At 45.0% G+C, this 13,133-nt stretch overlaps 1 protein-coding gene across 1 annotated transcript in view; it reads right to left on the bottom strand.

The window, feature by feature from the left end:
* Positions 1-13,133, bottom strand: part of Myo16 (myosin XVI) — a 382,886-nt gene that overhangs the window by 34,055 nt on the left and 335,698 nt on the right. Inside the window, 1 exon segment of the mRNA XM_032918632.1 lies at positions 5,828-5,986. Within this exon segment, the coding sequence (XP_032774523.1) occupies positions 5,828-5,986 (159 nt within the window).

The raw sequence follows: 13,133 nt of genomic DNA on the forward strand, positions 1-13,133 counted from the left end.
GCAGCCACCAAACCCAGACACTATTGCTGATACCAAGAAGTGCTTGCTGACAGGAGTCTGATATGGATGTCTCCTGAGAGGCTCTGCTAGAGCCTTACTGATACAGATGAGTATGGTTGCAGCTAACCATTGGACTTAGCACCAGGACCCCAATGGAGGAGTTAAAGAAAGGACTGAAGGAGCTGAAGGGGTTTACAACCTCATAGGAAGAACAACAGTATCCACCAACCAGACCCTTCAGAGCTCCAGGGAATAAACTACTAACCAAAGTGTACACATGGAGAGACCCATGGCTCCTGCTGAATATGTAGCAGAGGATGGCATTGTCTGGCATCAATAGGTCCTGTGAAGGCTCGTTTCCCCCATGTAGATGAATGCCAGGGTGTTGAGGTGGAAGAGGGTGGGTGGGAGTGGGAGCATCTTCACAGAAGTAGGGGCAGGGGGAAGGGGAGATGGGAGAGAGGGAAAGGGAATAATATTTGAAATAGAATACATAAAATATCCAATAAAAAGGGAAAAAAGAAAACATTAAGATAACTCTTAAGGACACATTGGTTTACCCATAGAGCATTGCTTGTCTGTCATGAGAGAAGGTTCTTCTTGAAGTTGATGTGAAGCAGTCACTATCACAGAGACCCACAACTGGACAAGGTTCAGAGACTACAGAATGCTCAGCTCTAATTGGACATCTGTATCACATCCCTTCCTCCCAAGGTTTAGGGTTCATCATAGAAATAACACCCCCTTTAAGTAAATTATCTAAAAATGTTACCAGAGTCAGCAAACCATAGTGGGAAAAATAGATTAAAAGATCTAATTATGAACACTAAAATGAATATATATTTAAACATCACAAACTAAAGCGAAAACGTAAGAACAATATAAAGTAACGAAGTACATTACATGAAAGTCTCAGAATCTTTAAGGATCCACACACAGAGAAAGGACCTACAACCAAGATTTAGGGGTAGGAGGGGGTGGTGGGAATGGACATAGAACATACATAGCAAACTGAGAAGAAATGGTATCCATGACCAGTGCAACAAACACGCTCATTTTTGTTAAACAGTCCAAGAAAATGCATGTGTGATATGGCAACTTAAAAGGTAGAGAAATCATTACAAGATCTTTGGATTTGTAAAGAGAATTTGACTGGGAGCCTTACGTCCAACCTTGAACTCTGGGGTTGTGCACACTTTGGCCATGTTCAATCTGTTTCTACTCGCTTTGCACCAGGCAGGGTGTGCACTTGGGTGTGTGTAGGTCTCTCCAGGTTATTTATAGAGTTGCAGCCTGCACGGTCCAGGGAATTCAATTCACAGCCATGCTCCTTGACTATTTTACTTATAACCCCCGTGGCTTCTCCATGCAAACTTAGAAAAGTTCCAAGATTTTGTGAATGGGTACTGCTGACTGAGGGAATGGGTATTGTTGATTGAGCGAATGGGGGTACAGTTGACTGAGTAAGTGGGTACTGCTGACTGAGTGAGTAGGTACTGCTGACTGAGTGAATGGTATTGCTAACTGAGTGGGTACTGTTGACTGAGTGAATGGGCACTGTTGACTGAGTCAGTGGGTACTGTTGACTGAGTGAATGGGTACTGTTGGGTACTACTGACTGAGTGAATGGGTTGCTGAGTGTGGGTACTGTTGACTGAGTGAATGGGTTGCTAACTAAGTGGGTACTGTTGATTGAGTGAACGGGTACTACTGATTGAATGAGTGGGTTGCTAACTGAGTGGGTACTGTTGACTGAGTGAACAGGTACTACTGATTGAATGAGTGTGTTGCTAACTGAGTGGGTACTGTTGACTGAGTGAATGGGCACTGTTGACTGAGTCAGTGGGTACTGTTGACTGAGTGAATGGGCACTGTTGACTGAGTGAATGAGCACTGCTGACTGAGTGAATGGGCACTGTTGACTGAGTCAGTGGGTACTGTTGACTGAGTGAATGGGTACTGTTGGGTACTATCAACTGAGTGAATGGGTTGCTAACTGAGTGTGGGTACTGTTGACTGAGTGAATGGGTTGCTAACTAAATGGGTAGTGTTGACTGAGTGAATGGGTACTACTGACTGAATGAGTGGGTTGCTAACTGAGTGGGTACTGTTGACTGAGTGAATAGGCACTGCTGACTGAGTGAGTGGGCACTGTTGACTGAGTGAATGGGCACTACTGACTGAGTCAGTGGGTACTATTGACTGAGTGAATAGGTACTGTAGTCTGAATGCTGCCTGGGCTAGCGCTGCCCTATTAGGTTCCCCATAGAAGTTCTAACAGAGCCTTTTGCATCACTTCTTTTTCAGGTTGAGAAGTGAAAGGCTAAGGGCCATGCCCGTGTTTGAGGTGCTTTTACGTCAGATATGGGTTTTGAAAACTGGCGGGGTGGTGCCTTAAGTCCCAGGAAGGATGGTGAAGCACAATCCCAGCCGACCGTGTTTCAATCCTCGGTTCCCAACACCAGTGAGAACATTTAACTAAACAAATCAGAGATGATTCAGTGTGACTTCAAAATGCCTCTCTTAGAAGGAGTGCGGCAGGGCTTGGCAGACAAGGCGGGAGCTCTGCTCCCTAGTAAAGGCCCCTCTGCCTCTCGACGCATACAACTGCAATGCTCTTCCATTTGTGAAGCGGAGGCTTGCTTGCTTCACTCTGGCCCTTGGGCTAGAATCAGACAACAGCGTGAGTGCCAAGGAATCTGGACAGTTTCAGAAACTGAGTTGGAGAATGCGCACTGACACATATTGGATGGAAACCTACTCCGAGGTGCATGTTCTTGGGGAGTGTGCGACGGAAGCCGTACTCTACTAACCCTAGCTCTATGTGACATGGTTCTGATGTCCCCTGGCTCCAGACGAAGGGAACAATGCTGAGATCAGCAATCCTTCCCCTTTCCAGCCTCTCCTGGCACAGTTAGCCCAGACTACACACAGGGAGTGAGTAGAACGCAGGGAAACAGAAGAGAGAGAGAGATGTAAACTCAAATGTAACGACTCCATCTTTAATTGCCGTTTTTTTTCCCCTGATGCTCAGCAATAAAATGCACACCCATCGAGCAGCAGGAAAGAAAATCACACCGATGACAAAACCTCCTAGATCGAGCTTTTATATCTCTGCAGAATAAACATCTTTATATTTACAGTATTTTTGGTTGGTGTAGCTGAAGCGATCTAAGACCAAAGGCAGCTCTCGAATGTAATGATAAATAAACCACAAGTCCAGGGAATAATTAAGTACCAAAAAAAAAAAAAAAAAAAAGTCTCCAAGCCTGCGTTCACATCAGCAAAAGGATGGCAATTAAAGTAAGTGATCGCTATAATTAGCCACACATAACCGTATTTCAGCAAATGAGCAAACATAATTATTTCTGGGAAACAGAGGTAGCTCGCAGATCCTGGCACTCCAATGAAATCCTTTCCTAGAAAATAGTGCTATTTTTGCCTCGCCCAGAACTTTAAATTATTTTAAGTATTTACTTGCTCCTGGTGCTTTCTTTAGAATGGACATCGAGTGTTCCCTGGGCGTGGGCATGATAAATCCATACCACAATCGATCCCCAGGGGCTGGAGAGGTGGCCCAGTGGTTAAGAACGCTTGCTGCTCTTCCAGAGGACCTGAGTTCAGTCCCCAGACTCCATACTGAGAGGCTCACGACTCGTGAATAGGGTCTATTGACTGAACACTAACTTTAGGCTAGACCTATCTACCAGATTTCCTATAAGCATCCTGGCATAGTCTTGTATCACGCCTTTTTAATAGGAGAAAACTGGAAGGTGAAAGGTTAAGTATCTTTGTCCTATGGTTGGATATTATTGTGTTGGGTTTGGAGTTTGAAATAAAATAATAAACTCTTATTCTCCTCTAGAGGTGCCGTGGTAATGAGCAGGTCACAGGCTGCATGTGTGGAAACTGCTCAGCTCTGTGACACCGAGGACTGGATTTTTCTAGCTGCCTACCTAGAGCTTACTGGCTCACTGGCAGTCAGCATTGTTTCTTCAATGGGCACATGGTTATTGAGGCCCCAGCACACAGGTTGGGAACCGCGTATTTTAATAGCTCTGGGAAAATATCTCGGACCAGGAAGTCATGGTGCTTGTAAAACTTCACCAGCTTCCACCAGTCAAATTACCTTGAGACGTTTGAGTCAACTTTATTGGATCCGCCTGTGACTACTTTCCAATTTGTTGCATTTACGTTTTGATGACGTTTTTAACGTAACATAGATTAATTAAGTATTTGGCTGAAGAGAAGTTACCTTGCTTCCTCCTTCTCTAATGTATTTGATGTTTGATCTGCAGGACTATAACTGCTGTAAAGTCAAGAACATGGGGGTTCTCTTTCCTGGGAGCTCCTTATTGGGACTTTTTAGAAGACCCTTAGCAGATCTGAAAATCCCTGTTTGTTGTATTAACTCTCAAAATTGGGGCGTGGGGAGTAATTTCTCACATAACAACAGATAATGAGATATCTGTTCACTTGTTGGAGAGTGCTAGATTTATTTTAAGCTTTATGGATTATGAATTAAATGTACAGAGCATCTGTCCTCAGTGTTTGCATTGACACTGCTCATGTCTGGGTTACATGGGAAGAGTTTGCTGGGCTCCATAACAAACCAAGTTTGATCTGTGCCTGGATGCTTTTCCAGGAGCCGGGAAAGTAGCAAACATTTCTATATTTAATCACCTCCTCTTTCTCTAAAACTCAGAACCTTTCCCACTGAGCTGGGTATACACCCACATCATTTCCTCCAATCCCATGTGGTTTTCTGTAGAGACTACCTGCCCGCCTAAACAACATCTGATCAAATTCAACATCGCCTTGTATGGGCTTTGCTGGGCTGTGTGCTCTGTGTTCTGCTGGGCAGTCAACTTCCCATTCTGCAGAAATTTCTGCTTTTATCCACTTCCTCTAAGGCACCTATGTGTCTCTTCACTCTGTTTAAGCTCTTGTGAGCAAACTGTGATTGCCAGTTCTGTCTGGCTTTCCATCCGAGTTTTGTGCTCATAGGTCTAATAAGTCTTGTGTGCTGTGTCTTGTATCTAAAAAAAAAAATGGCTTGTGGTAATATTAAAGGGCCTGGTCTTTCATTGTCCTTGGGAACCGATTTGTGTTTTCTCCAGAGGCCTCAGGGATGTTACAGCTTCAGTCGGGTTTGGGGGTTCAGAGGAGCCTTAGCTGACCCCTGGTCCTGGTTCTGCTACAACTGATTCTGTGATGGGCACAACACAGCTCCACCCCCTCTCTGGCCTCAGCGAATCTTGGACTTAGTCTGTTAGCAGGGAAGTGGGCTTTTCCAGTGTCCCCATGTCCCTGGGAGGAGAACCTAAGATTCAGCCTGCCTTGCTAGGCTAGCACGGCTGTCATGACTGCTCTTGGCCGTCAATGTGAATGGATGTGCATGGACTTGGGCGTGACAGCCCAGCTGGTTTCTAAGTGATAGGGTCACCTGATAACCTAACAGCCAGTCTGTCCTCCGAAGCCCCTTGGTGTTACTTCCCTCCACATTCTCAGCAGTGAGAAAACATTTAATTCGACAATGATGGGTTGAACATTCATGTCCTCCCCAGCACAAGGAGCACTGTCTACTGGTCCCTGTAGAGCGGCATCCAATCAAACCTCCGAAAGGCGGTCAAACGGTGGGTGAGTTACTCTCTTCTGCCTGAGTGGTAAGATGCTGGCAGTGATGCCCCAGGGGGAGCTTTATGGTTTAGGCTCTATTTCCAGGTACTACACCTACTTCGTTTTTAACTGTTAAATAGACCTTTCCTCCAAAGTACGCATGGCTTAAACCTTTGGCCCACAGGCTCTTGCATACAGAGAGGCTCACCGTTGGTGACAGGATTTCCATTTTCAGCCGCGACGACACTGGACAGGGAGCTGGAGAGCTGAGTTCCATGGTTGTTTGCGTTTCTGTCTTGAGTCTCGGAAGCCATTTCTGATGAGCTGGGTTCATCCCGGCTACTCAGGTTCATGTTAGTTTCAAAACCTAAAATGAATTTTAGGAAAGTTTATTCTTACCTAATGAGATGTACATCAAATCTCAGTAAAACACTGGAAGAGACCAATTAATCAAACATTCATTATGCTCAAAACAAATACTCCAAAATCCTTAGTGAAATCTGCAGCTTACATAGCAGTCAGTAGAAGTTGTCACGGTACCCTTAAATGCAAGCCGGGAAACGGCACTTGTGATTGGTTATTTCCAAACAACATAGTCCAAGTTTCTGGTTTGTATCCAAGAGTTTGTTATAAAATTTCCCAGGATGAGCAGGTAATTATTTTTTGTGCCCAAACTATTTACATAGAGTGCAGCAAGCTCATAGTTCTGAAAAAAAAATGCATGTTGAATAAGACTGCAAATCTTGTATTATCTGTTACAATTATGGAAACTAAACTCCAAACACACTAAACTACATTTTCTACACTAAAAGCAAAATACTTAGGGGTGCGTCATGTGTTTCTCACCAAGGGGTCTGAGATGTATGTAAATAGAAGCTATCATCCAATTCTAAGGGGCAAAGGGGAGCTTTGAAAGCTGTGTGGTGCTTGTAAAGCAAGATTTGATAAGTGCAAGAGCATAGGACAATGAGTCTCTGACACAGACTCCCTGTGACTGCCACATGGTGCTCGAGAAGACCTGGAAGGCTCAGAAGTCAGGTACTGTCCCTTATCCCTTCACAGTAACAGTGTGACTCCATGTTGCGTTTCTCCACATCATCTGCCGCCTGACTCAGTTTCCCATCTGAGTGTGCCCAGGTGCTCCCAGGATGAATTCTTGCTTTCCTCGGATCCCTAGTGCTCCTATAACCCTCAGGAAATGCTTGAAATGAGTTTTCTGTGAGTGTTTTTCTTTCTTGTCAGTGGTTAGTGGATCCTAAGTGTCTTCGAAGTGGAGCCTTTCCAAGTTTTGATGCTAACACGTTATTTAAAAGGGGGTGATCAATATAATTTACAATATTAAACCTTGCTTGTAGCAGAACTGGGTACTGTAACTTTGACCCAACCCAGACCCCAGGAAACAGAGGTGCTAGCCTTGCTTATGGGAAGTGAGTTTAAGTGGCTGGGGATGCAGGAACACGTAACAGACTTCAAATACACGTAGTGTGTAGTCATTTTTACTACCCCGAACATGGTATCTGCTCTTTCCTAAAACTTTTAGAATTGATGGCATTGGGAGAAGAAAGGAAGAGGTCAGGGAGAGAAAGAGAAAAAGAAGTAAGAAGGAAGGAAGAAAAAGGAGTAAGAAGGAGGAAAAGAAGGAAAGAAAGAAGGAAGGCAGGAAGGAAATAAGGAAGGAAGGAAATAAGGGATGAGGAAGGAAAGAGAAAAGAAGGAAGTAGGAAAGAATGAAGGAAGGAGCAAGAAGGAAAGAAGGAAAGAAGAAGGAAGGAAAGAAGAAAAGAAAGAAGGAAAGAAGGAAGGGAAGAAGGGAAGAAGGGAGAAGGAAAGAGAAAAGAAAGAAGTAAGGAAGAAAAGAAAGCATAAAGGAAGGAAGAAAGAAGGAAGAAAAGAGGAAAGAATGAAGGAGGGAGGAGAGAAGGAGGGAAGGAAGGATCAAAGGAGGAAGAAAGGAAGGAAGAAGGGAGAGAGAGAGTGGGGGAAAGAAGGAAGGGCGGGCCAGCGTCCTTAGTCTCTGAAGCTGAAGTGGTTCTTAACTTGTGTCTCTCTGTCTCCCTTCTTAGCATGCTCACTTCTTGTTCCTGTGCCCAGCGCTCACGTGCCACTGTGGGTGGAGACTTTTCCATGGTGCTCTATCTAGACCTATGCTTCAGTACTGGCTACAGGAGGTATCCTGGGCCTTCAGCATGCTTGGACCCATCCATGTGCATTCACTACTCCCTAACCAGGGCATGGGACAGGTCACCCAAGGATTCCTACATAGTCTGTTCTTCTCAGAAAGAAAGATGTGTGAGATTTAGAGGTAGAAATTGCTGGCTGAACAGAATAAAGGCAAAATGACTTCCTACTGCAAACCTTGACTGGTCAAGGCCACCTTGTAAAAAAGAACAGAGCTGGAGGCATTATGTGTATTGTAAACTAACTTCAAAACACATTGCAAAGCTCCAGTAACAAAGTAGTGTGGACCAACACAGAAACGGGCTCAGAGACCAAAGAGACAGAACAAGAGTCCAGAAATAGAGCACACAGCTGAATGTCTGCATAGTTGCCAAGAATCCCACTAGGAGCAGGATGGCTGTTTTCATGGTGGTGCTGGACAAGTTGGGGGGGGCACAGACCCCCTACTTCTCACCAGTTAAAAACAAACTCATAATGCTTTATTGAATTCTTCCCCATGCATGAAATCTGAAACCATGAAATTACTAGAGGAAAGAGTAAGAGAAACACTTTATGACATTTTCATGGATGGAAGAGGGTAGGACAAGACCCACATAGCACAAGAAACAGCCAAACAGTCAAATAGGATGATAGCAAACCGATAAGTTTGCACGTAGCAAAGGAGACAGAGAAGTGACCATCGATAGGCTGGGAGAAAGTAATTTGCAAGCCACACACCTGAGAAAGAGTTAAAACACAGAAATATGCTAGGAACTCCCCCACGAAAAAAAAATCAACTGCAAAAATAACTGGATTCAAAACAGATAGTAGACCTGGACAGCTGTCAAGAGAAGACACAGAATAAGATCATACATGAACAAGATCATACACGAACAAGAACATATGTGAAAACATGTTGAACATCACTACTCACCAGGGAAACACAAATCAAACCAGTGCTAACTTTACTGAGAAGAGTGAATGGTGTAGGAAAGACAATGGCAGTTCACGAGCATGTGCACACATGGAACCCTTGCATACTGGAACATAAACTCAAGAGCATGTGCACACACAGAACCCTTGCATACTGGAACGTAAACTCATGAGCATGTACACACATGGAACCCTTGCATACTGGAAAATAAACTCATGAGCATGTGCACACATGGAACCCTTGTATACTGGAATGTAAACTCATGAGCATGTGCACACATGGAACCCTTGCATACTGGAACACAAACTCATGAGCATTTGCACCCACGGAACCCTTGCATACTGGAACGTAAACTCATGAGCATGTACACACATGGAACCCTTGCATACTGGAAAATAAACTCATGAGCATGTGCACACATGGAACCCTTGCATACTGGAATGTAAACTCATGAGCATGTACACACATGGAACCCTTGCATACTGGAACATAAACTGGTATATGAAACACAGTATGGATATTACTCAGAGTCAGATCTCATGTGACCCAAAAACCTGCCCATGGGAAGTACCCAAATAAATAGATCAGCATGTCAAAGAAACCCCTGAATGTTCATGTTCTCTGGGGCATTATTAATAATAGCCACTCTGTAGAGTAAACCTGAGTCTGGAGCAAACAACTGGATGGTTAAAGAAATAAACTTGGTTGCTTATGGCAATGTGGGTAGAATTGATTGGTAATGTACTAAGCCAGGGCCAGATCTCAGTCATCTGCAGAATCCAAAGACTTCGATTATAGGTGTTGAGAGGAGAGTAGTGGTTTTCTAAGGCTGAAGAGCATGTATGGGTTAAGAGAGAAGAGGAAAGTTTGGCCTGTGGGATAACAGTTACAGTTAGGAACGAGACGTTCTGATGTGCGGTCACTTACAGGGCAACTGGAGATGATGATAATATAGCGTGCATTACAAAAAGCTACAAGAAAGAATTCTTAACTTTAAAGAAACACAATATGTTTGAGGAGATGTGTTTAATTGGACTTAAAAATCGCAGGATGTGTATCCCATGGAAGGATCCCTTGGAACCCTGTAAGTGCATGCACTTATCTTTATCAGACAAGACAATTAAAAATGATCACAGTTTCAAATGCTAAGCAGAGGGACTGATGCTCAAATGTCCCTATGGGCCACAAGGTCGTCAACTCTGTGGTATACAGACACAAACACGGACACCACAATGGTCTTTGTGGGGTCAGCGTCTACTGGGACATTGACACAAGTAGGACATTGACACAAGTAGGAAGCCAGGCTGATTTTCCTGTCTGGGCTCCTCACGGTGGCCAGTGCTAGAGCTAAAGAAATGGTTGCTCAGTTCTCAGTTTGGTCAAGTCGTACAGCTCCTGTATGACACTCAAGCAGGTTCAGCCTCTCAGCTGTCTTAAGACATGGGCATCTATGCATGCGCCTGCATGTGTTTGTGGGTGTGTCCTGCTATTGTTTTTGTCCTTTTGTCCTGCTACTGTCTGCGTGCCTGCTACGTACCAGGCACTAGGTGCTAGAGATTGGAAATGAGACCACGTAGTCTTGAAGGTTGAAGCTCACCTCCTGGAAAGGGGCTGGATGACCAACCAACACACGAACACACCCACAGACTGAACACTTTCAGGAGGGCAGCTCTGGATGAATGAAAACCTAAGAACAGCTGCTGGGTCGAGCTGTATCTGCACAGCTAAGCTCTTTTTAGTTAAGAGAAAAAGCAGTGGGAAGCTGCAGGCACAGAGATAAACTCTACAACACTTATTGTAAAGATCTCGCAGCAAAAATGGACTAGCTTCTCCCAGGAACCATGTAGCACTCGTCCAGATGAGTCATGAATGTGGAAGCAAAGGAATGGTAAGTGTGAACATTGGTGGGGAGAGAGGCCTGTCACTCGGGTCCCAGAGGCAGCCCAGGAAGGAATGGAGGCCTTACTCTCTGGGGAATGGAAGAACCCACAGGTTCAGGAAAAGCTAAGTGAACACAGGCCAAAAGAAGGATCTGGTTCTATCTGATGGTCAAAGAGACAATCATGCAAGACCCATAAAGCCTTCAGACTCAGTTACTGATGCTAGCCTTCCTGGTAGCTCATTTCTGTCATATAGACTCACTGACCCCATAGTCTAAACCTTCATTTTTGTTATTAAGGTTTTAAAATATCTCCCTGCTTCCACTCCGCAGGTTCAGCTGGGGCCGCCATGTGCTAAAACACTTGTCATATGGGTTGGTCTGCAAACTTCGCATTGCCTGTTGGGTTTGTTTTAATCATAAAAAGCACAGGTATATTTTAGGGTTATCTGTGAACATAAGGGGGGTCCTGGTGCTTCCTTAGTGTGAGTCATCAGGATGCAGAATCAGCAGGGTAGCTGGATACGCAAGTCTACAACGATCCAAGAGTCTGAGACGCATGGTTGCTCTTGTTGTCAGGGACAGACAGTACATTAACCCTCCTACAAGAATGTCCCGCTAGTGAGCACTCTGCAGGCCCAGGTCTCAGAGGGTTCTACTGTGCGCCCAGTCCTCTGCCCTCTTCCCCTGTTCCTGGCCTTCCCTTGTAAGCTCATTTGCAGGTGGAAAGGCTGAGGCGGCTTCTGTCCTTGACCTTATCTCTGATGTTCCATGCTGATGAACCAGGAACCTAGCCTGCAACATGACACTGCAATGGAGGGAATTCCTGGCCACAGACTTGCCGCCTCATCGGGGCGACCGTGTTTTCATCAGTGCTAACCATGGAGCTGTGGCTTATGAGTAACACGCCAGTGTCTGCTCAAAAAACACCCTTACTCACTTACGCCCAAAGAAGTGAGGGCGTCTATGCCCTGACTTGTTGACATTTAGATTCCAGCCCTCTGCGTAGTTCACTTCACTGCATGGGCAGCAGGTTGGTATGGGACCAGACTCTGCATTCCTTACTAAAGGCATTGCCCTTGCCTTGTACTTAAGCACTGACAGAATCACAGCAGAGACAAGCTGCCCTTTCTGCGCCATTGGGTCCGTAGAGTTCTCCCGAGCGCACACAAAAACGCACACTTTGTAGAGAAGCTGAGGACTGACCTGGGGCTAAGTCCTCAAGCCTGTTCATGCCTTGGTGCTGGAAGGGTGAGAAAGGCACCAAATGAAGAGGTTGGAGTGTCTTGATGACTAAGCAGAAGGAGAGAGAGGCGAGCAAGGAAAATGCTGTCTCAGAGTTAAAGTTTCCCTGAGACATGTCTGGGGCTGCGCCTTGCGTGATGCATGTGTGTGATTCATCCTGTCTTTCTGTTGGGTGCTGGTAAACACTTGACGGTTTGAATACCTACCTGTGGGGCTTGAACACTCACTACAGAGGGTATAGGTTCAGAAGACATGAATCACACCAGGATGTGACTCAAAAATAAGGGCTTGGCGTTAATGCTTGGCTATGCATACATTGACTTTTGACCTAGTGCGGGGAGTTCTAGAAAATTCTTCAACATTAACATACGATTCTGTTGTCTTCTCCTTGCTCTTAAATAGTAAAAATAGCATTCTGGGAGAGTGTCTTTCATGGGAAACTGTACATTAAAGGTGGTTCCCCCTGTCCGAGGGGACACTCAGAAGTGTCTGAATTCTTCTTAATTGGAGATTACAGCTGGGGATGGGGAGCTGTGGCTGGTGTCTGGTAAGTGGAGGCCAGAGATTCAACAAAACTTAAGGTATTCAAAAAGTTTGGCTGCAGACCATGGATCCATTACCTGGCCTAGAATGGAGGGTCCCCAGCCCAAAAGTCCTGCTCTGAAAGGAGGCCATGTTTTCCCAGCTCTGTGTTTTCTAGGTTCATTCCAAATAAGACGCCAATGTCTCACAGCATAGAAAGGATCTTCCAAGACTCTGTCAGCCCCAGATTTTGACCTGCATTCCTACAACCAGAGATCACTGACTTCAAGGAAGAATAAAGCTCTGTGCTCATTCATGACTCTGTGCTCACCAGGAAGGTCTTTCAGGCCAGGTAGCTTCTCCCTAGTCCTTCTCTGGGCCTGGTATATCCCTTCTCTCCAGTTTGCCTGTGTTCTGCCGCCTTCCTCTGGCATGGCGGTGCCTTTAATTCAAATATATCTTCTGATATTTTTTACAGTCTCTACATGCCTAGCATGGAGAGGAAACTCAATACATCATGGAAGAATGAAAGAGATGTAGGCAGTGTTGCTCATGCTATAATCCCAGCATTCAGGGGCTGAGGCAGTAAGGCTCACCGAATGTTTGAGACCAGCCCTGGCTGCAGAATGAAGATTTTGATTGCTAGAGTTCCACAGTAGGATATTGCAATGTCAAGGAAAAAAAAAGACACAAAGAAAAAAAAAGGAAGGAAAAAGAAGAGAGGAGAAGAGACTAATGAACAGATTGACAACACGTTGTAGAAGCTTCACTTTTTTT

Source organism: Rattus rattus, chromosome 13, assembly GCF_011064425.1.
Source record: "Rattus rattus isolate New Zealand chromosome 13, Rrattus_CSIRO_v1, whole genome shotgun sequence".
In the NCBI taxonomy this organism is placed as follows: domain Eukaryota; kingdom Metazoa; phylum Chordata; class Mammalia; order Rodentia; family Muridae; genus Rattus; species Rattus rattus.